Below are 26702 nucleotides of genomic sequence, written 5' to 3'. Positions count from 1 at the left end.
TCTCCCCACCCCAGGTCAATAACTTTGATATCAGCAATGTTTCCCACAACCATGCCAGAGCCATCCTTTCCCAGCCTTGTGCAGTGCTACACCTTACCGTGCTCCGGGAGAGACGCTTTGGGAGCCGAACTCATAACCACAGTGACAGCCCTCCCCAACGAGAGGAGAGTTTCCACGTAACCTTGCACAAACGAGATTCCAATGAGCAACTTGGCATTAAGTTGGTGCGCCGAACAGACGAGCCAGGAGTATTTATCCTTGACCTTTTAGAAGGAGGCTTGGCTGCTCAAGATGGCAGACTGTGTAGCAATGACAAGGTGTTAGCCATCAATGGACATGACCTGAAACATGGCACACCTGAACTGGCTGCTCAAATTATCCAGGTAAGGTTCATGCTGAATCCTATTGAACAGGAATGAAGTCACATTCATCTATTACAGAGATAGGCAGCTTTTCAGTATTTGGAGACTGCATTGTCCCCTCAAACCCAACACAGACAGTGCATACCCATCTTCCATCTCCAAAGGGTCCTACAGATTCTCCAGAATATTGAAAAAGACAGCAAAAAGTGCAGATCACCTTTAAGGATAGACCTTTCCTTTGTTACTGGAATATCCATGCCATCCAGGTACTCCTTGGTTAACAAGTACATATGTTCCTGGGTGTTAGTTCTTTAACAAAAAAAATTACTGCTAGAGGCAGAGGTATCATGGAAAGAACAGAGATAGGTTCCTACACCATAAAATGAAGAGAAGTTCAACATGCTTCAGCAGATTTGTTTTGTTCAAAACAAATAACATTTACATGTGAAATGAAACAACCAGGTCTTAATAATAATAATAATAATAATAATAATAATAATAATAATATGTTTTATTTATAAACCGCTATTCCTAATAGATCATAGCGGTGTACAAGAAAATGATAAAACAGTACAAGAAAAATCTACAATTAAGATACACTGTATCTTCAGGCTAGCCCCTGATGACGCTGGGCCAGCCTGTTCTCTCCCTCAACGGCCGAAAGATGACAGTTATGGAGGGAGGGCACTCTGTCTTCAGGCTATCCCCTGATGAAGTCTTGTGAATCTTGCATTTTGAAGAGTCTAGAGACCACTTGAAAGTTTCTCCCAAATGCATCCATTGATTTCTTTCATCGCCTTCCCTTTTTCTTGATTTCCAGTTTGGTGGCCAAACTTATGGATCTATAGTGAGTTTAAAAAACAAAGCACGTTAGGGTAGCAAATAAAGCAGGCTTATCTTCTCTCCCCTTTTCTCTCTATTTTGCTGTTCAATCATTCTCAGTAAAGTATCCTGGAGGCAGCTGCTGTAAAACCTTGCTTTAAAAAATGTTTGGGGCCCAAATTGCCCTAAATGCTCTCTAGGATATATAGAGGGGCATTTTTCCATGGTTTTGCCCCTCTGGGCTAATTTAGGTCCAGAAGAGATCTTTCAAAAACAAACAAACAAGAAGTGAAATGGCTTCTGCTTACTTCCTTTTGATGAAAAGGGCCCTCTTTGGGGCCTAAAATGGCCCAGGGGAGTCTACAAACATGGTGAAAATCCCCCATACCTCCTAGAGAGAATGGGAAAATGCAATTTTTGGGTCTGGTCCTGGGGTGGTGTTCCTCCAAGGTCTCTGGGGGATGGGAATGTGACCCCTAGCATCCCACAATTGGCCACTCCTGAGCTAGAGAGGGGATGAGGAGGAAAGAAGGGATTGGGTGGATGCACAAAGTCTTTGTAAAATGTAACTGCTTTTACAGGCTTTGATAACTGAGGCATGTCTAATATCTGCTTATTATCAAGGAGAAATCCGTTCTTAAAAGTAAGCAGTCCTTTTTCTTTCATGGCAGTTGCAGTGACAGCAAGGGCAGGAAACCTTGCAGCGCTTAGGAAAGCTGCAAAGATGGATGGGAAGCCACATGCAGGCAGTGAATTGCATCTTACCCACCCATTTTATTAGATATCATGTCTCAATTAAGAGAAAGTATCAGTAGAGAGTATCAGTACTGTATTGGAAAAGGCAATAATGTTAGGATAAATGGAGAGAAGTAGAAAGAGAGGAAGGCCACATGTTAGATGGATGGACTTAATTAAAGAGACCACAAATATGAGTTTTCAGGAGCTAGGCAGAGCAGTAGAGGACAGGGGGCCTGGAGATGTCTCATCCATAGGGTCGGCATGGGTCGAGATCGATGTGAAGGCAGGTAACAGCAATAACACATCAGCAGAGAAACAGCATATCCGACTACTGGGACAGATCATTGAGAAGTTGAACCAGTTAACATTCTCTCCTCAGACTTATTTGCAAACCACCCCCCTTTCGACTTTCAACACCCCCTATAAATATGATGCTGGCTGAAAGTGGACATCACCACAGCCTGCAAGATGATCCCAATATCTTAGTGCCTCCTTGATTACAATTTCATGCCTATGTATTATTTCAGTTTCCATAGGAAAGCAGTTTGTAACAGGACATCTAGTGGCATGCAAAATAAACAGCATTATTTACATGCTTTAAGGAGAACTACAACATCCTAGGATATAATCATACAGCCTTCTAACTATGATAAATCACCATTGTTAAAAGACTTAACTTGTGTAACATTCTCTATACATGATGCCTTTTGTCTGTTGTTAGATTAACTCTCCTATCCTGTCCACCAGTGGAAATCTCTAAGTTTATCTTCCTTGTTCCTCCCCTAGTAAAAAGGATGCTACAGCAGAAGTTCTTTTCTTTTTCTTCTTTTACCATTTAGTACTGTATGTGATGGCCAATTAGAATCATAGAATCATAGAGTTGGAAGAGACCACAAGGGCCATCCAGTCCAACCTCCTGCCATGCAGGAAATCACAATCAAAGCATCCCCGACAGATGGCCATCCAGCCTCTGTTTGAAGACCTCTAAGGAAGGAGACTCCACTACACTCCGAGGAAGTGTGTTCCACTGTCGAACAGCCCTTACTGTCAGGAAGTTCCTCTTAATGTTGAGGTGGAATCTCTTTTCCTGGAGCTTGCATCCATTGTTCTGGATCCTGTTCTCTGGAGCAGCAGAAAACAAGCTTGCTCCCTCCTCAATATGACATCCCTTCAAATATTTAAACAAGGCTATCATATCACCTCTTAACCTTCTCTTCAGGCTAAAACATCCCCAGCTCCCTAATTTCTCCTATTTTCCTACGGGCATGTTTTTCCCAACTTCACCATTTTAGTCGCCCCCCTGGACCCGCTCCAAGTTTCTCAATGTCCTTTTTTAAATTGTGGTGCCCGGAACTGGTATTCCAGGTGGGGCCTGACCAAAGCAGAATAGAGTGGCACTGTTACTTCTCTTGATCTAGACACTATACTTCTATTGATGAAGCCTAAAATTGCATTGGCCTTGTTAACTGCCGCATCGCACTGTTGACTCATGTTCAAAAAACTACACAAACTACTGCTCTACCTATGTCTTTTTTCCAACAGCAATATTAGGGGTAAATAGTTTTTCAGCATAAATTGTTCTGGTTCTACCACAGTACAATAGCTTAAGGTACCTGATACAGAAAGAACACCACCTTAACACCATGCCTGTGTTGTATTGAACCAAAAAATGCAATTCTTCTTGTAGGAACATACATTGCCTTTGAATCTTGTTAAACGGTCTGTTCACGTAGCCCAGTATTATCTTATGGATCTAATTTGAAGGACCATTTTCTCTGACACTGAGATTCTTATGGAAGGGTCTTCCTTTAGTCCCACTGTGCAGAGTAATATTTGTGGGAACTTAAGAGTGGACATCTTCAGTCCTCTACGAGGCTGTGGAACTCCCTGCCAAAGAAAGCTATATGGTTCCAATCCTTGTACCAAAGCAAATACTGTACTTTTTTAAAAAATTCACACATGCCTTTTTGGTAGTTAAGGTTGGCTTTTAAAACAATTTGTTTTTAGTTGATTTATTTTTATTTGCTTTTAAAGTCTATTTTAATTGACATTTTATGTTTTTAACTTGTAGTTCATTTCATTCATTGTATTGTTAACTGATCTGAGTCTCATTTTGGAGGAAAGAAAATCAGATTTACATTTAATGAATGAATAAAAAGTAAATATTGCTGTTTGGCTGAATCTTTCCAGGGACTTACAGTAGGTGGTGGTCTTATCAGATTTCAGTTGCATTAGATCCTTTCAATTAGAGATGGCAGGGACTGAACCAGAAACCTCCTGCATGCAAAGCATGTGTCACCTAATAAGAAATGGGACCCACAAGACATGACAACTTGCATATTTGATGCTCTCTTCCTTAGGCTAGATTGAAATAGGTTTTCCTTTTCCTGTGAGGTAGGCAACCTGGTGCTCTCCAGGTGTTTTGCCTACAGCTTCCACCATCTGGGTGGAGCTGATGGCATGTAAATCCCTATCTGTCTGTAGCACAACTGTGCTATTGTACAGATCTGTGCATCTGTAGGGGATAGCTTGGTTCTCTTACTTGAGGCACCCAGATTCAGGTATGCTCTCCACCAGCCTTCCTTTATTTGATTACTGTCCTGGCTGGCTGAGGATAAAGGGAGTTGCACTCCAACACACCTAAAAGGCATCAGTTTGGCTGATATATGTGGTAAATCACCCTCTGCTGTGCCTAATAAGCTTTCAAAGATATAGCTGTGTTAGTCTGTAAAATCACTATGCAGATAGATCTTGTAGCACCTTTGAGACTAACTAAAGAAAGAAGTTGGTAGCATGAGCTTTTGTAGATTTAAGTCTACTTCCTCAGATGCATTTGAGGAAGTAGACTTATGTCTACAAAAGCTCATGCTGCCAACTTCTTTCTTTAGTTAGTCTCAAAGATGCTACAAGATCTTTTAACAAGCTTTATAATGCATGTTTCTTACATGGTGACTCAGTGTCATTATTAGTGACATATAGCACTGATTTTTGCATCAAAACTCCTAGCTGTGTGGAGCTTTTCAAGGTCACTGCTAAATGCTCCTGAAAGTGGTGCTAACTGAGAACGCTTCCCTGGCATTGGGAGTTACATGTAGGAAGCAACACTGTTTGATACAAGGCTTGAAGAGATGCCACTTTTACATCTGAGTGAAGCGGCCAGACTGGGTTTATCAGGTCAGTCCTGCAACATCAAAGAATGTCTTGCCAAAGGAAGATCTTGTCAAGCTCACTCCCTGACCAACTGAATGCAGCAGAGGGATTGCAGAAGCAAGAAAGCAAGAGCATATATATACATATTGTTCACATAGGACCAGAACAGACTCACAAAATACGCCGGCTTTCCAGCAGCTTGGAGCCATGGCATACACACAACACAAGCCCCCAAGCCTGCAGGAAGCCACTGTGAAGCTGCCCGGCTATAAAAGACGGTAGCTTTTTGGTGTTCCATGGCACGGTGTTTAGATGCTGCAGGGGGGCAGTATAGCTGCAGTGGTCGAAAGGGTGCCCATTTTCCGGCTTAAAAAAGAGTGGCATTTTGCTGCTTTTTGCGCTGGAAAAAAGGTGAATCAGGGCCATGGCGTGTGGTTGCTGTGGCCCCAATCCAGCACTCAAATGGGGGCGTCAAGACACCCCTATGTGGCCGTCTGTTTCAGCCCATAATTATATTTACTGATTTTTTGAATGTCTATGCTATATTTCTAGAAATGTGATCATAAAAATGGGTGTTCAGTCAGACATTTGTGGAGCTTCCAGAATCTCCAAACAACACGCTCAAGGAATTCTAGGTGATGTAGTTCAGAAAAATAATTTGTCCAAGCTCTGGTCATATGTGTCTAAAATGTGAATATTTCTGCACCAAGAATTATGCAAATTCATGATTTAAGAATTATGTAGACATATACCATAAAATGTAATTTCCTTAGTTTCTGCAGTGTAATCTGGAGATTTCACTGAACTGCAGTTTCTGCAGTGTAGTTGATAATCTGTGGGTATTCTCTGAAATTAAGTCTGCAGGATCTTTTGAATGTTTCTATTTCCTATGAACAGTAGTTTTGATTTTACTCCATGTTTCATGTGTCTTCTGCAGGCCAGTGGAGAGCGGGTGAGTCTAACCATTTCCAGGCCTGCCAAGTCACAGATTGTGAGCATCCTAAGAGATGGAGGGACTCACGCAGTCAGCCCGCACCCATCTCATCCACTGTACCACAGTAATAGGCCCAGCCCACATAGGGTAAGTTTGAACAGGCTGACATTTATTTGGGGGTGGGAGGATACATTTCTTTGGTTTCCATTTTAATATAAAACTTCTAATCTGCCTTTTCAGACCAGTACATAAACCAAAATGTATTTATCCTTCTCCTAATTTTGCCATCCAAGTCTCAAAAATACAAAAGGTGTGTTTTTGAGACTTGGATTGCAAAATTGGGAGAAAGATAATACATTTTGGTTTATGTACTGGTTTGAAAACACAAAAGGTGTGTTTTTGAAAATAATATACATAACTGTATTGGTGGAAATTGCACAAAAATATTTTTTTGTGAATCTTTGTGAAGATTTTTCTTTAAAAAAACACAAACTGACGTAGATTTGGGACAGAACAAACATAAGACTGGAAAAATAAGAAACCGAGGAAAAACAAAAATTAACATATTCATAGTTTGCTGAAAGAAATATTGTCTAATTATCATTAAAAGAATTAGTTAAACCTACCAGCTTTATAATAGTCAATAGATGGTCAAACAGGTAGGGAGATGACTCATCCATGGATAGAACGACTTGAATGGCGCTGATCAATCACATCATAAATCAGTGTTTTATTAATTTGTTACATTTCTGTCCTACCTTTCATTCGCTGAGCTCAGAACACCATATGTGACTCACCTTTTTCCTAATGTTATCTTCATAACAACACTGTGACGAACACTGGGCTGAAAAGAGTGATTGCCCCAAGATCATGCAGTATGTTTCACAGCTCTCTGGGGACTTGAATCTGAAACTCCCACATCACAGTGCGACATTCTGAGCATTACACCACACCTGTGTTCTGTGAAAATGAGTTGCTGTGCAGTGGAGGCTATCAAACAACATATGAATCTATACTGTACTTTCAGCAGCTGGCACAGCTTAAATCTCCATTGCTGTATGTTTTAGCAGACCCAAAAGACTGCAGTTCTAACTACCATCTTGCCTCAAAAGATTTAAATGAGTTACCTAAATGCAGTGGTCTGTCCAAGGGCAGGAATCTTGTGCCTCTTCAGATTATTATTACTACTATTATATTTATTTGTATCCAGCTTTTTCTCCAAAACTGGGACTCAGAGCAACTTACAATTTAAAAGAACAATACAGTTAAAAACATACAAAGCCAGTGATGTATTGAAATAGCATTAAACTATCACAGTGTTAAAACAGATTACTCATTAAAAGTATAAAATACAGTTAAAAAGATAAAAGTGTTTAAAACGCTCAGATGTTGTTCGAGTGCAGCTCCCAGCAGCCTTAGCTACCATAGCCAATGATCAGGAATGCTGCCGCTCTCCTTTCCCCTGCAGTTCAACCCGTCTAAGGCACCAACTAATTAAATCTGGTTGGTGACCACCAGGGTACCCAAGTCGAGTGAGGCTTGAGTCGAGGGTCTGTTGGGGACCTGAGAACTCATTCTCCTCTTTCCCCCTCAAGGGGGGGGCGGAAGGAGGAGGGTTCAGAGAAGGTCGCAAGACAACCGGGACTGCAGGGAGTTTGTCTTTTGACTCCAGCCTCAGGCGCAACCTTTTTAATTTGTGGCTGCCTCGAGAAGAACCCGCCGAGGCAGCGCTTGTAGCGGTCATAACTCAGCGTCTTTCGGAAGAGAGCCGCGACATTGCACCCAGAAACAACGGAGCCTCTTCTCAAGTTGGAAGGAAGAATTACAGTGAGCCAAATGCGAAATTTCTCTATACTTCAGAATTGTTAATCTTTTAGGAATACCCTGGGAGAGATTTAACTAAAACATTTGTAAGGTATCCTGTGTATTCCTCTTTGGATTTAGGACTTTGAGTTTTTTCTTTTCCCTATCCTGGCATTGTACTCCAGCGGACTAATTAAGAAAGCAGTTCAGCCAAGGTGGCAGTTTAATTATTATTGAATTATTATTGAAATATTATTCCTACTCTTGACAGTTTCAGGTGACTTGCTTTAGTTGGATAAATAGATGGCTTACTCAAGAGAGGATTTAGCTGACGAGGGAGGTCAAATATAGATCTGCAACAGCTGGGAGTATAGGAGAGTACAAAAAGCGAATCAGCTGGGCTTGAAGAGGTTTATTCCTGGCCCTGTTTTATTAGCTTGCTGCTCTCTCTTTTAACAAAACTTCAAACCCAGGCAAAAGAATATCCCGTGATAAAAACATCTGTTCATTTAATTATTGGACTTAATGGATACAAGAAGCAGCAAATACAGAAAGATGAACACAACCGGGAACCAATATAACACTAGACGTGACTCTCTTGAAGGGATTGGTAAACAGGCAGATGTCTCATCGATGATCCTAGAAGAATTACGGGAATTTAAGAGGAACTTTAAATCGGAAATAAGGGAGGAACAAAAGAGTTTAAGAGAAGAAATTAGGCGGGACATGCAGCTGGAAATCGAGGGCCTCTCAAAAAAAATTGACTCTATGAATAAAGACATATCTGAAATTAAGAGAGAGGTCCACACTAACACGAAAAAGACTTTTGAGTTGGAAAAGAAAGTAGCTAATCTTGAAAAGCACCAACACCAGGAGGACTTCCTCTTACAGATCCAAGAAAAGCGTTATAGGGACAAAGCCATAAAGATTAGAGGGCTACCCGAGGCAGAAGATGAAGATTTAGAAGAGAGAGTCTTACCGGCTTTGTCCAAATTTTTGGACATATCATTGGATCTTGTGGAATCACAAACGGATAAACTCTTCAGAGTAGGTTCCAGAGTAGCCCAAGAGAAAGGGCTTCCTCGTGATATTATCATTTGTTTTACGACCACCAGGATTAAGGAAAGGTGTGTATACAGGAACTATAAGAACAGCTTAGTGATTGAGGACAAGCAAGTAAATATATTCCGAGATCTTCCTCTTCAGGTTATAAAACAAAGGCAGCAATATAAGTTTTTGACAGCGCTGCTGCAAAGAAAAAGGATAAGCTACAGATGGATGAATCCAGAGGGGATCGCTTTTATGTTTAGACAAAAAAGAGTCAAATTAAATACAATTGAGAAGGCTAAGGATTTCTATAGATTACTGCTTCACGCTGAATCCGGGGGAGAAGGATCACAGAGAGAAGAAAACTCAGAAGAGGCCAGCGACTTCCATCAGAGAAGAAGGGATTCTCAAGACGAGCAGCAGGAGAATAAGGAAGGTTCTCAGAAGGCAGGAGAGGAACCTCTCTTATTGAGTCCTGACGTGGCAGACGCGAATTTTTCCTCTCCAATGACATTCATCACTTAATCAGGTCTAGTGACTTGTTATTTTCCTTTTATATTATTTTTGTGCATTACATTGTGATCTCGAGTTTATTTGAAAGGCGGCTCTAGACAGGGTGATGATGATTAGCTTTGCGTCTTGGAATGTGGGGGGAATCAATAGAGATAAAAAGAGAAGGCAGATTTTTCATTTATTGGAAAAAAGAGGGTACGATATAGTGTGCCTACAGGAAACCAAAACTAAAATAGGAGAGCAAAGATATTTGAGAAACCCAAAATTGGGAAATTGCTACACACTCTCGATTAATAAAAGGAAGAGGGGACTGGCAGTATATGTCAATAGGAAATTTCAGACAAAAGAACTGAGCTCCGATGAGGAGGGTAGATATCAGATATTAGAAATTGACATAGGAGAATCTAAGTTGATCCTAGTCAATGTCTATGGTCCTTTTGAAAAGAAAGAAATTTTCTATAAAAAACTGAATGAGGAATTAATGTTATACGACCAAGGCAATATTGTCATAGCTGGGGACTTCAACGGAGTTATAAACCCACGAAGGGATAGGAAATCTGGGAAAAAAATAAAAGACAGCCAGGGGAAGCTCCCAAAGAGCTGTATCGACATGATTAAAGAACATAGCCTGGTCGATCTTTGGACACATAAACATGAAGACCGGAATGGCTTCACATTTTACTCTGAGGTTCACAAGTCTTGGTCACGTATTGACTTATTCTTGGTGTCAGACTGTTTAGCCACAAAGGTACAATCGATAGAACTTGATCCCAGAGCATTATCGGATCACTCTCTGATAGAGATGTCCTTGAGGGTTGCTAGGAGACCCGATTTCGTTTGGCGTTTAAGAGATGACTTATTAGAAGATGAGCAATTTGTGAGTTATATGCAACAGGAGATCACCTCTTATTTTAAGATGAATGAAACTCCCGAAATTAAGCCTAAGATAGTGTGGGACGCAGGGAAGGCTGTATTTCGAGGTTTACTAATTAAAAAAGCGGTTGAAAATAAAAAAGAGAGGGAAAATAAGGGAAAAGAACTGATGAGAAACCTTAAAGAGAAAGAAGCTCTTTTGATAGCGGACCCAAGAAATCTTAAATTACAAAATGAACTAAAAATTCTCCAAAAGCAGTCACAAAGTAAGGTATGTTTAGAAATCGCCAGGGATTTGAGGAACTCTAAGCAACACTTTTTTGAAAATGGAAATAAAGTAGGAAGATGGTTGGCCAAAAAATTGAACAAACCGAAAGAACAGAGTGCTATTTCCAAGTTAAGGCTAGGAAAAGATCTGATTACCTCTCGGGAAAGTATTTCTAAAGCCTTCCGAGAGTTTTACAAAGATTTATATAAGGATCCAGGCAAGGGGATAGGCTCCAAATCAATACTTGAAGATTACTTAAATTCAAAAATTAAAATCAAAATCCCGGAGGAGGATAGAGATAAATTAAATGCAGCGATTTCGAAACAAGAGATTCTTACAGCACTAGGCAATTTAAAGGAAGGCAAAGCCCCAGGTAGAGATGGCTTTACGCCATTGTTTTATAAAAAATTTCAAGCGGAATTGTTAAATCCGCTCTGTAGGGTATTCAATAATATTAAGACTGAAGGTATTCCACCATCGTGGGAAACAGCTAGCATTACCATTATCCCCAAGGAAGGGAAAGATCCTCTATTAGTTTCTAACTATCGTCCAATAAGTCTTCTAAACGTGGACTACAAAGTTTTTACTTCCATTTTGGCCTCCAGATTAAAAAGTATTTTAAATAAAGTCTTGGGCAGAGAACAAAACGGCTTTCTACCGGGTAGACAACTCAGGAATAACATTCGTCCAATTATAAACTGCCTTGAGTATTATCATGTCAACAATGAAAAAAAGTGTGCTTTAATTGCCTTAGATATGGAGAAAGCGTTTGATTCTCTGAGATGGGATTTTATGTTAGAATCCTTTCATTCTACAGTATAGGAATAGATGGAACTTTCTCAGAACAGATAAAACATATCTATAACAATCAAAGAGCCCAAGTAGTGGTAAATGGTGAAAGAACTCTTGAATTTGAGATACATCGGGGGGTTAGGCAAGGCTGCCCAATAGCCTCACTACTTTTTTTTGATCGCAATGGAGGTGCTGATTTCAGCTATCAATCTTAATAAAAACATAAAAGGCCTTAACAAGGGGGGGGTGGGAAGTTAAATCTAGAGTCTTCGCGGACGACGTTGCTTTGATATTGGAAGATCCGATATATAGTATCAGGCATTTGTTAAGTGAATTAGACAGCTTCTGTTCTTTCTCAGGACTAAAAGTAAATAAAAATAAAACGGCCATGCTAATTAAAAATCTAACCAGAGAAGAGGCGGAACTCCTAAAGAAAGAATCAGGTTTTAAAGTGGAGAAAAAACTCAAGTACTTGGGGATCTGGTTGGCAAGGGACAATCTGAGACTGTACGAAAATAATTACATTGAAATGTGGAAAGGCATTCAGGACAATTTGAGAAGGTGGAATCAATTGAACCTCTCACTTTTGGGGAGGATTGCTGCCATTAAAATGGCAGTATTACCTAAAGTTATGTTTCTATTGCAAAATCTCCCAATTATGTTAAAAGATGATATCTTTAAAAATTGGGAAAATGAACTCAGGAAATTTGTTTGGAGAGGCCAAAGACCTAGAGTCAAATGGGCTGTTTTAAAGGACACAAAAAATAAGGGAGGTTATTCGCTTCCAGATTTTCAATTATATTACTGGGCATGCTGTCTGGTATGGCTACAAAGCTGGATCAAACTAGACGACCCCTTTAACACAAATTTAGAAAATACCCAATTAAGGTTTGGTTGGCACGCTTTTCTGTGCTACGAGAAAAGGAACCACAATAAGGACTTTGATAATCACCCCATTAGGAAGTCGTTACTTACAGTATGGATGAAGGTAAAAAAATTCTTTTACTTTAAACTACCCTTATGGACTTCTCCACAAGAGGCTTTTTTTGGGAGATGGCATACCAATAGTAAATGGTTATCATATAAAAATTTGCTCATTTTCAATAAGATTGGAAAGCCTACTCCCAGAACTAGAGAAGCATTATTAGAAGAGGGCTATAGTTTATCCTGGTTCAACTTCTTACAGATTACTCAAAAACTTAAAGAGGACGACAGATCAGTAGGGATTGAAAACTCATTTAATGAACTAGACGAGATAATTTGGCACAAAGGGAAGAAACAAATAGCTAAACTTTACAAACTACTATTAGAACGTTCGCTGGAAAAATATGTAGTCAAAGACTACATGCTAAAATGGGCTAAGGATTTGAAAAACAACATAAAATTAGAGGAATGGGAGGTTACATGGAAAAGGACAGTAAAATTCACTGTGGGGCAAAACCTAATTGAAAATCATTTTAAAATAATGAATAGATGGTACATCACCCCATGGAAATTGAGGAAAATGTCAAATACCTCTGATGGAAAATGCTGGAGATGTCATGCTGAGAAAGGCACACTGTTTCACATGTGGTGGAATTGTGTGGAGATACAAAAATTTTGGTCCCTTGTACACAAATCTTCACAGCAAATATTAGGCATTCAAATTCCATTAAATCCTAAGCTGTTTCTTTTAAACATCACATCAGTTTTAGACCCAAAAGATGAAGCTCAAAATTGGCGGCTAGTTCTATATCTGGTTACTGCTGCCAGAATCGAAATAGCGAGACTATGGAAATCTCCAGGAGTACCCTCATGGGATAGCTGGATGATGAGAATCAACGAATATAGAGAAATCGATGTTATATCTTGTAAAATTCAAAACCGGAGCAATGAAAAGAGGAAAGAGGAGTGGAGGAAGGTTTTGATACAGTGGGAAAAAGAATGGAAATTAAACATTGCCCTGTTAGAGCTATAAATTACTCATTATAGTCACTGGGAGGAGAGAAAATGGGGTTTGGAATAAATGGTTTATTCTTACAAATTATTATTTTTCCTTTACCCTCCTCCTCTAGACCAGCATGACCCCGGAGTATGGATACTTACCTTGCACTCACTGTTATCATTCTGAGGACTGCGGACAAAGCTGCAGTGATGTCCTCAATCTAGTCAGCTTTAGATAACTTTATACTCTTAATAATTTCAAATGTTTTAGTAGTTCCTCCAGTTGGAACGTGGTGTAATTGTATCATGTTATGGAACTATTGTATATTTTATTATTGTATTTCTGATTTGAAAGTTACTATAAAGTTTATTAACGACTGTGGGACTTCGCATTGGGTAATTTGGGTGTTTAGTAAACTAATATTGGTCAAGAGAAGGCCTCCGAAAGACTTTCAGGGAAGACGAGTCGGGATTGGAAGAAGACATGTATTAATTTACGCTACAATTATGCTAAATATACTTATGTATGTTTTTTAGTAGAAAATTCAATAAAGATTATTTAAAAAAAAAAAAAGGAATGCTGGGGGTTGCAGTTCAGCAACAACTGGAGGAATTTAGTAAATCATCACATATGTAAGTTCCACTGATGCAATGAGTTTATTCTAGGTAGGACTAGAAATTTGATACAGGCTATTGTGCTCTATTGTACTACCCGGATTAAAGGTCATTGTCAGATTAGAAGATTTAGCAGTGTTTTACATTTCCCAGGGTGTTCATGAAAGCATTCAAGATCTCAGTACTTTTGGTGACCAAAAGGTGGGAGTGAAAGAGAAAACTGCACATGACTAATTGGGGTTTTTAAATCCAGCTTGCCTTGAAGGTCTGCCTGAAATATCAACATTTAATATCTTCTTTCAGGACCTCTCACAGTGTGTGACTTGCCAAGAGAAGCACATCACAGTGAAGAAAGAGCCCCATGAATCCCTTGGCATGACTGTAGCAGGAGGCAGAGGGAGCAAAAGTGGCGAACTGCCCATCTTCGTGACAAGTGTACAGCCTCATGGCTGCTTGGCCAGAGATGGCAGGATCAAAAGAGGTGGGAGTGAAATGACCTACCAAGGCAGTGTATTGGTGGTGAAAACTCTGTCACATACAAGTCTCACTGAAATGCATGGCGGCTCCGTTCATCTTACACAGCTTCCCTTTTATTTCCCTGGGGCTTAAGTGGGAGATATTGCCCAGAATCCTGCTGATAATAGTGGGGCATATTATGGGGCATCAGCAGGATTCTGGGCAATATCTCCCACATAAATGAATTGCAGGCCTCCAAGACTAATTGACATATTTATGATTATATTAAGGGTTGGGTAGAAGAACTAAGACACACATTAAAACCCCAAAAGGTGACATTCTAAATTTAAAACGTTCTACACCAAATAGCATATTATTCTGACTTTGCTAACAATGAGTAAAAAGCAAGAAGCTATTAAAGACCAGAGATGAATCTTCACTATACAGTCAAGTAGTCAGCCTGAAGCAATCCCCACTGCACAATGAGATAATAAGCAGGCAAATTGGCAGATGTGCAGAAGAGTGATGTAGTGCAACCACTGTATAACTGTGTGTGTGTGGTAGTTTCACACTATGCAAGCATGAAGTATGTGCCATTGTGGCAACAATGAATTATATGATGCAAGTGCCATTTAGGAGCCTAAAACAGCAATTATTGTTGCATAATAAAACTTTGCAGAGGAAAGTTTCAGGATTCTGAACACCTAATAAGAATTTTTCCCATCTCTTCTTCCTTTTTCCCTAGGTGATGTGCTAATGAATATTAATGGCATTGATCTGACCAACTTAAGTCACAGTGAGGCGGTGGCAATGCTCAAAGCCAGTGCTGCTTCTTCAGTTGTTGCCCTTAAAGCCTTGGAGGTTCAGATTGCTGAAGAACAGCCCCAGGCAAATGATGACCCCCCTAGCACCATCAGTGAGAATGAATATGATGCAAGCTGGTCACCATCTTGGGTGATGTGGCTGGGACTTCCAAGGTATTGCTTCACAGCCAACTGAACACCTGTGCTTCTACCTTCTCTAACTATAACATTTTTATTTGGGCAGGTCTTGCGTTGCCTTTAGTTCATCTTATCACTTTGTAGACAAGTCACTATAATGTTGTGTGCATTCTATAAATCCTAAATATTATCTAATACCCTTAGAGAGGCACTGTGGTGTAGTGCTTAGAGTGTTATGACAAGGATATGGGCAGTCAAAGCTCTACTGCCTAGTGAATCCTGAAAGGCAGTGGGTGACCTCAGGCTAGTCATTCTCTTTTAACCTGAAAGAGGATTCACAGATGGAAACTATGGCCTCATTCCCACTTACAAATAAATCAGTTTGTGATCCGAATCAATCGATTGGTTCAACGGCAGATCGTGGTTCACACTACATTTGTCCTGATCGCATTTTCTTGTTGTAAAATAACCCACTTGTAGTTCACATTGACTGATAAATTGATTCAAAATGGACCCTTTTCAGTGGGTCACTGATTGCTGATCATGTCATAGGAAATCGATTTGGATCAGCAATTCGTTCACACTTGCGCTGAATCAATTTATTTCAAAAGCAGCAGAAAAAAAAATGAGCTTCAAAAAGACGTGTGTTAAATGGGTCTAGCGCAGGGCCCCTCTCGCTAAACCACTTCAGCAATTCGGCTCAAGTGCAAATAAGGGGCATTTAAACCACTTCAAACTGGTTTGCAAATTTGTTTATAACATAGTGGGAATGAAGCCTATGAGCAGGGGTAGGCAACCTTTTTGAGCCGGGGGCCAGGTTGCTGTCCCTCAGACAACTGGGGGGCCGAAGCCAATAAATAAATAAATTTTTGAAAATTTAAATAAATAAATAAACCAGGACAAATGGTGGACACTTTTTTTTAAAAAGTGGAGGACACACAAAAAAAATTGCTGATTTTTTAAAAAATGTTAATATAAATGCATGTTTCTGAGGCGTCTATAGACAATTGCCCCGCTTGCCCCTGCGTGCAAGAGGCCAAAGGCCCTGGCGGCAATCAGCAGCAGGACCGGGCTGGGGCCGGTCCCAAGGCCTCGCCGGGCCTCATCCGGCCCGCGGGCCACAGGTTGCCTACCCCTGCCTATGAGAGTCATGTATACTGCCTTCAACTCATTAAAGAAAAGGCAGGATATATGAACATTTCACTAAACCACCCTCTGCAGTAGGCGCTGGTTATGTATGCACCTAATATTTTGAATGGAAAATTAGACATCAGGATTACACTAGATAGACAGACAGGGAGAGATTATAGATATTTGATGGGTCAAAAAAGTTCTAGTCAATTTGGTGGTCAAACATAGTCAGACAGGGGTCAAGATTTTTTAAAAAAAACAAGTATTAAGTTGGTTTCAACAACAAGAAAGAAGCTTTAAGTATTGATGGTTGTATATCAGATGACAAATTAATCTGCCATTAATTGAAACAATTAAGTTATTCAAGGAAAATGCATTACATTATTATGATTCTAACAACATTAGCAAGCATTTCATTAAACACAAGCAACTGAGCAAGGAATTGTACTTTTTAGCTTTTTATTCTAGAACACCAGGGTCAGAAGAAGAAGAAGAAAGAAGAAGAATTACTTAACCAAAAAAATTGAATACATTAATAAAAGCGAAAGAGCAGTAACCATTTTTAAAATGCAGTTAGAGCTAAGCCATCTAAAAGAAATGGTCCTGGTTTTGTGGCATGTTTAGCCATTAATAGTTGGTCAATTCACTCATATTTCCTTGGTTGGCTATAGAACTCAAAATGTAACTTTTTAGATGAAGCAAGTTACTTTAATAATTGTTTACTTATTCCTCATTAATGTCATTTTTAAAATGAAACTCAGGTTGGTCTTCCACATTTGCAGGGGTTAGGGGCACAGGACATCCATGAAAGTGGAAAAAACCATACATATCTCTATCTTTCCCCAAACTTTAACCTAGTCTATATTCCTGTCTGTATGAGCTAAAGATGTGGCTGGAGAATAGGAAAGTGGCTGTGGTGTGGTGACTAGCACTGGGTGAGGCTCCCCGAGAAGAACGGGGAGCAAGGATACTTAGAGTTATTTTATGCATTTATAACTTAATCAACTTTTTTTAGTTTTCTTTACATTTTCTAGCCTGCATATGTCATTTGCGATTTTCCCCAGTAGGCCACAAAACTAAAAAAACAAAACAAAAAAAACCCCAACCATTTAATTATGTATGGCAAACTGGCAAATAATCAAATCCGCAAAAGTTCAACCTGTGAATGTGGAGGGCCAACTTTAGTTAACAAGTCATTACTATTATGGTTACTGCAGCCAAGACAAGTGGAACACTATGACTACTTACTCATTACTAAGCAGTTAACATGGTTGTTACAATTGCAACATTCAAAAATACAACAAAATGATCTGTAGCTTCCCTGAAGTGGTCAATTCAGATATTGCCCTGTAGAAGTTTAGAGAAAAATGGAAAAGAATTTGCAAAGCCTCCTTTCTCTTACACCTTTTTCCACCCAGGTGCCTTTGACAATAACTCTGCTTCCACTTTCCATTTAGAGATGGAATGGGTTTTGTAGTCCAGCATATCAAGGAGATGCCAGATTGACTGAAGTTCTGTATAGACAGGCATACTTCTAATGAGTATTTATTCAGTGAACAAAATTATGTCATAACAAAATACCTTTCCATAGAATTTCATTCACCTGGCACTTTCCAGAATATATTCAACAGGATAAGTGTGAGAAAGTAAAAACTTTAAACTGTGTTGGATGCCATATTGATGCAACAGAATTTCAAGAAGTGATTTAGGGAATGGCTATGAGCTAGTCACTAGTTACAGTTTTATTTTTGTTTTTAAAACTATAAAATATTATATTTTGTTTGTGGCCAATTTTACTGGAAACCTATTGAGGCACTGTTTACAAGTAGTATAAGTTATCCATTTATAGCATCTCTTTCCACAGCTGCCTGCATAGTTGCCATGATGTAGTGCTACGGAGGAGCAATTTGGCAAGCTGGGGATTTAGCATTGTTGGGGGCTATGAGGAAAATCACACAAACCAGCCTTTCTTCATAAAAACGATTGTTCTGGGAACACCAGCATATTTTGATGGAAGACTGAAGTAAGCAATTTCACTTCCTCCTTTTATGTTTCTTTAAGACACGGTGGTACAGTAGCCAGGGATAATGTGTGATTCTGCAAATTCAGTGTCACATTGTACTGTTCCAAATGTATTATTATGTAACTTGCTAATTTATTCAGACTTTATCTGCATGTTCCATCCATACAACCCTTCCTTTTGTACAATGTATGCTAACTTTCAAAATATAAATTACATTAGATATCTTTATTACTAGAATCTATTGCTGTAATGTAAAGTTTCTGACTCTCAGTTATGCTATACAAATCTACATGCTGGATCACAGAGTCACACCATCTGATGTGTTACCTGATGCAAAATAAAATCCATAGTAAGAATTAGATCTGATCCATCAACTACCTTGGGTACTTCGTGAGCAAACATTTCACATTTCTGATTCCTCTTCTTCTAGGATGCACTTTTATCAACTATTTTTGACCAAGTTGGTACTGAAATGGGCTGGAATTCAATACTGCAACTACAGATTCATAACTTAGAGTAGTTGTTGTTCTTGTTAACTGTCCTTGAGTCAACCTCGACTCATGAAAAGTCCCTGTGGATGAGACATCTCCAAGATTCCCTTTCCTCAACTGCTTTGCTCAGGCCCATGGCCTCCCTAATCAAGTCTATCCATCTGATGTGTGGTCTTCCTTTCTTTCTGTTTCTCTCTACCTTTCCCAACAACATTGTCTTTTCTAATGACTCATGCTTGCTCCTAATGTGGCCAAAATATGACAGTCTCAGTTTTGTCAATCTGGCTTCGAGGGAGAGTTCAGGCTTGATCTGTTCTAGAACCCATTTGTTTGTCTTCTTGGCTGTCTATGGTATGCTCAGCACTATTCCTCAGCACCACATCTCAAATAAGTTGATTTTCTTTCTATTGCTTTTCTTCACTGTCCAGCTCTCACATGCAAACATGGTGATGGGGGATACAACAGCTTGACCTATCCTCACTTTGATGGTCAATGTTGTATCTTTGCATTTTAGGATCTTGTCCAGTTCTTTCATAGCTGCCCTTCCCAGTCCTCTGATTTCTTAACTGTTCTCCACTCTGGTCGTTATTTGATCCAAAGTGTGGGAACTCTTTGACTGTGTCAATTTTCTCATTATCTAGGATGAATTCTTGTAGCTCTTCTATGGTCATTATTTTTGTTTTCTTAATGTTCAGCATTAAGCCTACCTTGGTGTTTTCCTCCTTAACCTTCTTCAGTAATTGCTTTAGATCTTTCTCGGTTTCTGCTAGTAGTATTGTGTCATCTGCAGATCTTAGGTTCTTACTGTTCCTTCCTCTGATCTTCTTGCCACTGTGCCTAGGCCTTCTGTGCATACAATATTTTCTGCATACATGTTGAAAGGGTGATAGCATGCACCTAATGGCAGCCTCTTGTCTTGAGTACAGGTTTCCCATCAGGAAAAATCAGATGTTGTGGCACTCCTGTCCTCTAAGAGGAAGCCATATCTTTTTGTGATCTATGCAATCCAAGACTTTGCTACAGTCAATAAAACACATGCATATTTTCTGGAATTCTCTGGTGTACTGCATTATCCATTGTATGTTTGCAATGTGATCCCTATTGCCTCTTCCTTTCCTGAATCCAGCTTGCACCTCTGGGATTTCTTGTTCCCTATATGATAGGAATCTTTGCTGCAGGATTTTGAGTATAACTTTGCTTACATGGGAAATCAGTGCAATGGTTCTGTAAGCAATGCAATCTTTTGTGTCTCCTTTTTCATGGATAGAAATATATTTTGATGGCCTCCAATCTGTGGGCCACTGATTTGTTTCCCATATTTGTTGGCATATTTTAGTTAGAACTATGCATGAATCTGTCTATGTGGCGATAGTTCTATTGGTATGTCAACTATTCTTGGTGACTTATTCTTCCCAATTGATTTGACTTCACTTTCCATAATTTGGGATTCATCTTCATACATTTCGTTTTTCCATATGTCATTCAACCTTTCACAATTTGTGTATAGCTCTTCTGTGTATTGTCTCCATCATATTTTTTTTTATTTCAGTGTGGTTGTGTTGTCAGCTGCTGTTTCTCTGCATTGATTGTTCTAGTAATTATCTTTATCCTTGCTCACTAATCGATGGACAATAGCATTCATGGTTCTAACTGTGATTTGTGTCCCTTTTCTTTTCCTCCTTGTCTTTCTTTAACTACTTGAAGTGTTTCGTCTGACATCCATTGTTTCTTCTCTTTCTTTTTGGCCACAGATATTGTTTTCCTGCATTCCTCTTTTACAATATCCCTGACTTCTGTCCATAGTTCTCCTGGTTCCTGGTCAACTAGGCTTGGTGGTGCAAATCTGTTCCTCACATTTTCTTTAAATTCTGTTGGGATGTCATTTAGATTATATTTTTACATGGTGATAAATTTGGTATTCTTCAGCTTTATTCAAATTTTGGATATCAGTGTTTCTAATTCAGCTTTATTCTAATTTTGGATATCAGGATATCTGTGCCATAGTCTATACCTGGTATATCTTTGCCACCAGAGTGGAGTTTCATCTTCTGTTAACTGTAACTTAGAAGTACAGTTCTTATTTAGTAAGACTACATAAATGCCATCCTGCTTTAACATAAGAGACAGCTGCCAGACTGGTGATTAGGGCACATTGAGAAGGACATTTCCACCGCTCCTGCCACCGAGTGAGCTGGCAACCATCAGAAGCAGAACCCCTGTTGCAAGTCCTTATCACAGCCTTGTTCACTGTCAGAAGTCAGGGGTAGAAACATCATTTTCCTTGCACCCTGTTCGCCAGCTGAACAGATCTCTTTCACCTGATCTGGCAGTTGGCTCTTAAGGTGGACTTGGAAGTTGAGGTTGGGTCAGGAAAGATTAGTTAGTTACATCTCCTTAACTACGATTCCAGCTTTCAACATTTTGATAAGCCTGTTATTTATACTTAGGTTGCCATTGTGAACATGTTTGTTCAAGTTCAGGATCAATGAGAAAATGTTATGGGGGGAGTTCATAAAATTGCTGGCTTTGGTCCATTTTGCATGAACCTTGGTGTGAAACAAAATGTAAGGATTATAGGTGCTAACTTTCCAACTTTATTTTATTTGAATCATCAACAAAATCATCAAAATCACCCTAGGTAGGGTAAATCTCATTCTCCCCCCTCTCTTTCTCCCTCCGTATGTATGGTGTTTATCAGACGAGCTCTTAAAGAGGTACTATTCCAGTGTGACTCCTCTAGCTGCCTCCTGTTGCATGCTGGGATTGGCAGTTTTAAGGAGGGGTATTTAGAATTCTCAGGCAGAGAAGTTCAACTCCTTAAAACTGCCAATCCCAGCATGCAACAGGAGGCTGCTAGAGGAGTCACACTGGAATAGTACCTCTTTAAGAGCATAGTGTGATAAACATCTATGTATAATCCCTTTTTTAAAGGTATCTAAACTAGTACATCACCACACCTGTGGCAGAAGATTCCACAGAGTAGCGATGTGCTAGCTGAGGAAGTCTACTCTTTTGCCTATACAGAATTACTCACCAGCCAGTTCTGTGCATAATATGTATGAATGAATGCTTAGACTCCTGAGCCCTCTTCAGGAACATCAGGGAAAGTCTTCAATATTCTATTTTTTTTTCACATAACATAACACAAAATAAAACAGTACATGTTCCGGACATGAATTTCACTTTTAAACATCTAAACACATATAGAAAACACTTATTAGACATATATTTATATATTTAAGACCTATATATGTATACAAACACACCAACAAACTCTTAACTAAAAGACCTCCCAAATGGCAAGATGGCAACTAATGTCCTCATATTTTCAATAAAGCTTTCCTAAAAGGAAACATAAAAAGAGAAATTATAAATGAATTGTTCCATTTTTCACCTTTTTAGAGAACTGTATCTTGATACATACTCTTCCAGCCCATGGATATCATGTAGTCAAATCATTAACCATCAAATCCAGAAATAGTCAGATCATCAAATCTTTGTTGCAGGTAGGACTGGAATTTGTCCCAATTTCTGATAAATTTACTGTTAGCTATCCCTTCAAGTATGTAAGTCAACTTGCCCATTTCTGCTACATGTGATAATTTATAGAGATCCCTTAAATTTGAAAATAGAACCATACCTACTTAAGAACAGACAAGATCTAGTAAATAAAGGTATACTATTCAATGGTTTCTTTATTTGCAAATTTCTGAAAATTTTAAGGCTGACCAAATTAAGGGAGGATTTGATTTACAAAAGAATAAATTTGAAGACTTTCTGCTAAAAGGAGAAAATATTTGACTGGTAATTTGTATAAGATGCTGCTGAATTAAAACTTAGAGGATGAATTAAAGATGGCACGATAAAACAGGCTAAAAGTATAGGTCATAGCATAGACCTCAATAATTGGGAAAAGTTATGGGATAACAACAGTTTATATCAGGTGCTATGATTTAAAAGAAAACTTCTGTAAAATGATAAACATCTTTCACCATCTAAACTTGCTAAAATTTATAAGGGCTGTATCTTATCAATAGTCTGTCCTGTCTGGCATCACTTTTCCAACTATGACCAACCAGATACCTTTGGGAAGCCCACAACCAAGTGTTGAAGTCAATAGCCTCTTTCTCTTCGCTCTCTGCCCTCTCGTCCCCCATGCAAAGTGGTGTTAGGCACACTAATACCACCTCTAAACCTGAAAAATGCATATACCCATTGTGGACAGTATCTCTTGGTAGATATGTTCTTTGTGAATTTTTTTAGACCCTCCTTGAAAGCCATCAAAGCCAACACAGTTTCTATAATTCCACAGATTAATACTGATGAGTTGTAGGAAGAAGTCTTACCTTTTGTCTGTGCTGAATCTTTTACTAGCCAATTCTATTGTATGATCCATGATCTCTGCTTTTCTGAGAGCAGCAGGAAAGCTCGTGGCACTCAAGTTAATCCACACCAAATAAATCCCGAGAGCCTTGCCTATGATTTCTGCTGTTTGGTCCCACGACTCCAGCTTCCAGCTATAGCTCTCATGATTTAAATATGAGTTACATATGGCTACCAGAAGCATCCTAGAACTAGAGAGAATGTTTATGCACATCCACTTAGCCCTCTCTCCTGCTTACAATAGCCCTGTATGATGCTGTGATCTCTATCAGAGGTACTTCTTATGTTTATGTGGGTTCCTCAAGTATTTGCTACAGCAAACATAAAAAGTAACAGGGGAGACAGAAACATTGCTACACATGCAGCTGCAGTGTTTTGGTCAGATCTCACCTGGAATATTGTGTCCAGTTCCAGGCACCACAATTCAATAAAGATGTGGACAAGCTAGAGTATGTCCAGAGGAGATCTAACCAAAATGGTGAAAAGTCTTAGAAGCAGCTGCGGGAGATGGACATGTCTAGGCTGGAGAAGAGAAGGTTAAACGATGGCATAGTAGCCATGTTTAAATATTTGAAGGGATGTCATATTTGAAGATGGAGCAAGCTTGTTTTCTGCTGCTCCAGAGACTAAGGCATAGAGCAGTGGTTTCAAACTACAGGAAAAGAGATTCCATCTAAACATTACGAGGAACTTCCTGACAGTAACAGCTGTTTGACAGTGGAATACATTCCCTCAGAAAAAGTGGTGGAGCCTCCTTCTCTGGAAGTTTTTAAACAGAGGCTGGATGGCCATCTGTTGGGAGTGTTTTGAATGTGTGTTGGCAGGGGACTGGACTCTATGAGCCTTGAGGATTCTTTCAACTCTATGGCCTGGTGCATACAGGCCCTTACTGATGCCCTTGTCACATGCTAGGGTTGCCTGGGGGTGGAGCAACCCCACGCCCCGCAACTCTAGTATGTGACGAAGGTGTAACAATGGTGGCGCCATGTATACATGTTATGTAAGTGCCACGCTGCATCCGCACGGCGCCGCATGAGGTTTATGTCACGAGTTACGATGCCACCACGGCTTGAGAAGAACCTGCTTTTCGTGGGTTTTTTTCCGGCAGTGGGAAGCCATGTGATTTGGCAGCTGCGGCTTCTCTCTGACGGAAAAACAGGCACCGGAAAGCTGCCCTTTTTGGACGGTCTGTTGCGCGCCTATGGTTCTGTGATTCTAAGTAGTCTGGGGAGACAAGCTTGGAAAAAGTATTTGTTTAGACTGTAGCTCCCAGAATCCTACAGCCAATTTGGCCACTTTGTTCTGGGGATGAAAATCTTTGCTCATTTTATTATCTTACATAAGAATGAATAAATTCTCACCACTGGATGAAATTATGAGAGTTTTGTGTATTTTTCTGATATTTATTTACCTTCTCATTTATTTTTATATTTGAGACTCTTTCCTATTAAAATTGTTCAAATCTACTAAATGTTGTCACCTGTTTCCCTCTGTAGATGTGGCGATATGATTGTTGCAGTCAATGGACTTTCTACTGTGGGGATGAGCCATTCTGCACTGGTTCCTATGCTGAAGGAGCAAAGGAATAAAGTAACATTGACAGTTATCTGCTGGCCAGGAAGTCTTGTATAAACTCACAAAGCAACACCACCTGTGTTCAAGCAGCTTCTTTTTTTCTAAATGGCTGGTTCAAAAACTTCAAGCAAGCTGTATTTTCTTTTCCTCTGTTCCTTTTCTTTTCTACTACTGATGCAGCTGGTAATAAGCTGGGCCAAAAATGCTACCTTCATACTTGGGAGGGGTGGGAGGGGAGGGGGGAGTAAGATTCTCAGCCTCACTGTATGTATCCTTCCATCTTGAAACAGCCATTTCTATCATGTTTCTTGGATTTCCTTTTTGTTTTTCACACATTGACACTCAGAACATCCATGTGTGCACACACTTGACGGTCTCAGAGTGTCTACAGAAGGTCATATTTCTCCAGGAAACTTTAGTGCTTATTCACATGTAACTGGCAGGCTAATATGCCAGTATGCTAGAGAACAGCTGTGCCAATTCCTTAACTGTTAGGCAATGATCCAAATATATCAGCAAGATCTGAGGGGGCAAAGGAATAGATGGCAACTGTTCTACAGGACCTTTAATGTTAAACTACAAACCAGAGTTTGGAAGTGTTAACTTTTTGGATTCAGACATTCAGAACCTGCCAGCCAGCATGCTGACTGAGAGCTTCTGAGAGCGCCAATCCAAAAAAGGTATTTTTCCAGGCTCTGCACAAAACACTCATTAGTAAAGGTGCCTCATTTGTAAAGTACTTGCTGTTTGCTTGTAGGTTTGCAACCACCATTGTTTGGGCAAGAAACCTCTGGACATGTGCTTTATCACTTTTAAAGTGTGTCCCCAGTGTTACCATATGACCCAAGAGTGCTTCTGCAAGTTGTTCTTACAGTCCTTCTATGTCTCTCACAGGGTGGGCAATGCCTTATGTTATGGCTGCTAAGAAAAAGCTGCAGAAAACAGTCCCAGGTGGCACATGTTGGACATCATAATTGTACCACATGAAAAGCAACATGGCCTGTTCCCCCAGTGTCCACTCCAATGGCAGTTCTTGCCACTTCCAGAGAATGCAGTGCAGGTATTTCCAGGGATGCAGACAGTAGGGTTAGCATGGGGTCATATTATGGCTGTTACTCCACAGAATCATTTACTCTAGCAGAGTGTGTCAGTGTATGAGTCTGTTCCTAATTACATGCAATCAGCAGTCCCATATTTCATGGCCAAGCATGGCAGTAGCTTTGTAAGAGCAGCCTATGTGTCATCCAGTTGCAATTTAGGTAAATTGTAGTATAAGTTACACTGGGGTTATGAGGTCAGGCCCATTCTAGCCTGTGAGATCTGCACTGTGACATGGATGGTTTCCATATCAGATACACAAAATACATCCTACATGCATAATTTCCACTGTCTTTCAGAAAAAAGGTTGTATATCCTGTGTGACAAAAGAAATCTAAATCCTGTAACCTGAATAAATTATGAAAACTTGCAATTACATCTGTATTTTGCATAATTTATTCTGCTCTGGCATTCTCTGAATAAGATGTAGCACCATGGAACACCATGAAGTCCTGGCCCCTGGAAGTCCTGTTCAACCTTGCTTTGATTTTCAGTATTTCTTTTTCTTTAATTAATTTTGTATTAACGTCTTAAAGTTTGCAAATCAATAATTACAGCAAACACAACAAATAGCTCATAAAATACATAATCCTCCACAAAGTTTGAGTTCTTCATTTTGATGAATATCTGCTCAGATGTGTATCTTCAGCCATAAGGGCTAGAAACTTGCTTCTTCGTCTTCCCCGCGCCCCCACAAGATACTAGTACTGTTAAATTGGATGCCAAACATTGGTTTCCAGTTCCATGCAGTGTGTCACAGGACA

General features: G+C 39.6%; 1 protein-coding gene across 7 annotated transcripts in view; it reads left to right on the top strand.

Annotated features, from left to right (window-relative positions):
• The window catches only part of LNX2 (ligand of numb-protein X 2), a 126555-nt gene extending 100244 nt beyond the window's left edge, over positions 1 to 26311 (top strand). For all 7 annotated transcript variants that reach the window (XM_042460401.1, XM_042460402.1, XM_042460407.1 and 4 more), the window contains 6 exons: positions 15 to 383; positions 6010 to 6153; positions 14144 to 14321; positions 15042 to 15273; positions 18233 to 18391; positions 24762 to 26311. In XM_042460401.1, coding sequence (XP_042316335.1) covers positions 15 to 383; positions 6010 to 6153; positions 14144 to 14321; positions 15042 to 15273; positions 18233 to 18391; positions 24762 to 24897 — 1218 coding nt within the window. In that variant the 3' untranslated portion in view covers positions 24898 to 26311. The remainder of the gene's footprint in view (positions 1 to 14; positions 384 to 6009; positions 6154 to 14143; positions 14322 to 15041; positions 15274 to 18232; positions 18392 to 24761) is intronic.
• The last annotated feature ends 391 nt before the right edge of the window (positions 26312 to 26702 follow it).

This window comes from Sceloporus undulatus, chromosome 3 (genome assembly GCF_019175285.1).
Source record: "Sceloporus undulatus isolate JIND9_A2432 ecotype Alabama chromosome 3, SceUnd_v1.1, whole genome shotgun sequence".
In the NCBI taxonomy this organism is placed as follows: domain Eukaryota; kingdom Metazoa; phylum Chordata; class Lepidosauria; order Squamata; family Phrynosomatidae; genus Sceloporus; species Sceloporus undulatus.
This window is presented reverse-complemented; position numbering and strand designations above follow the sequence as displayed.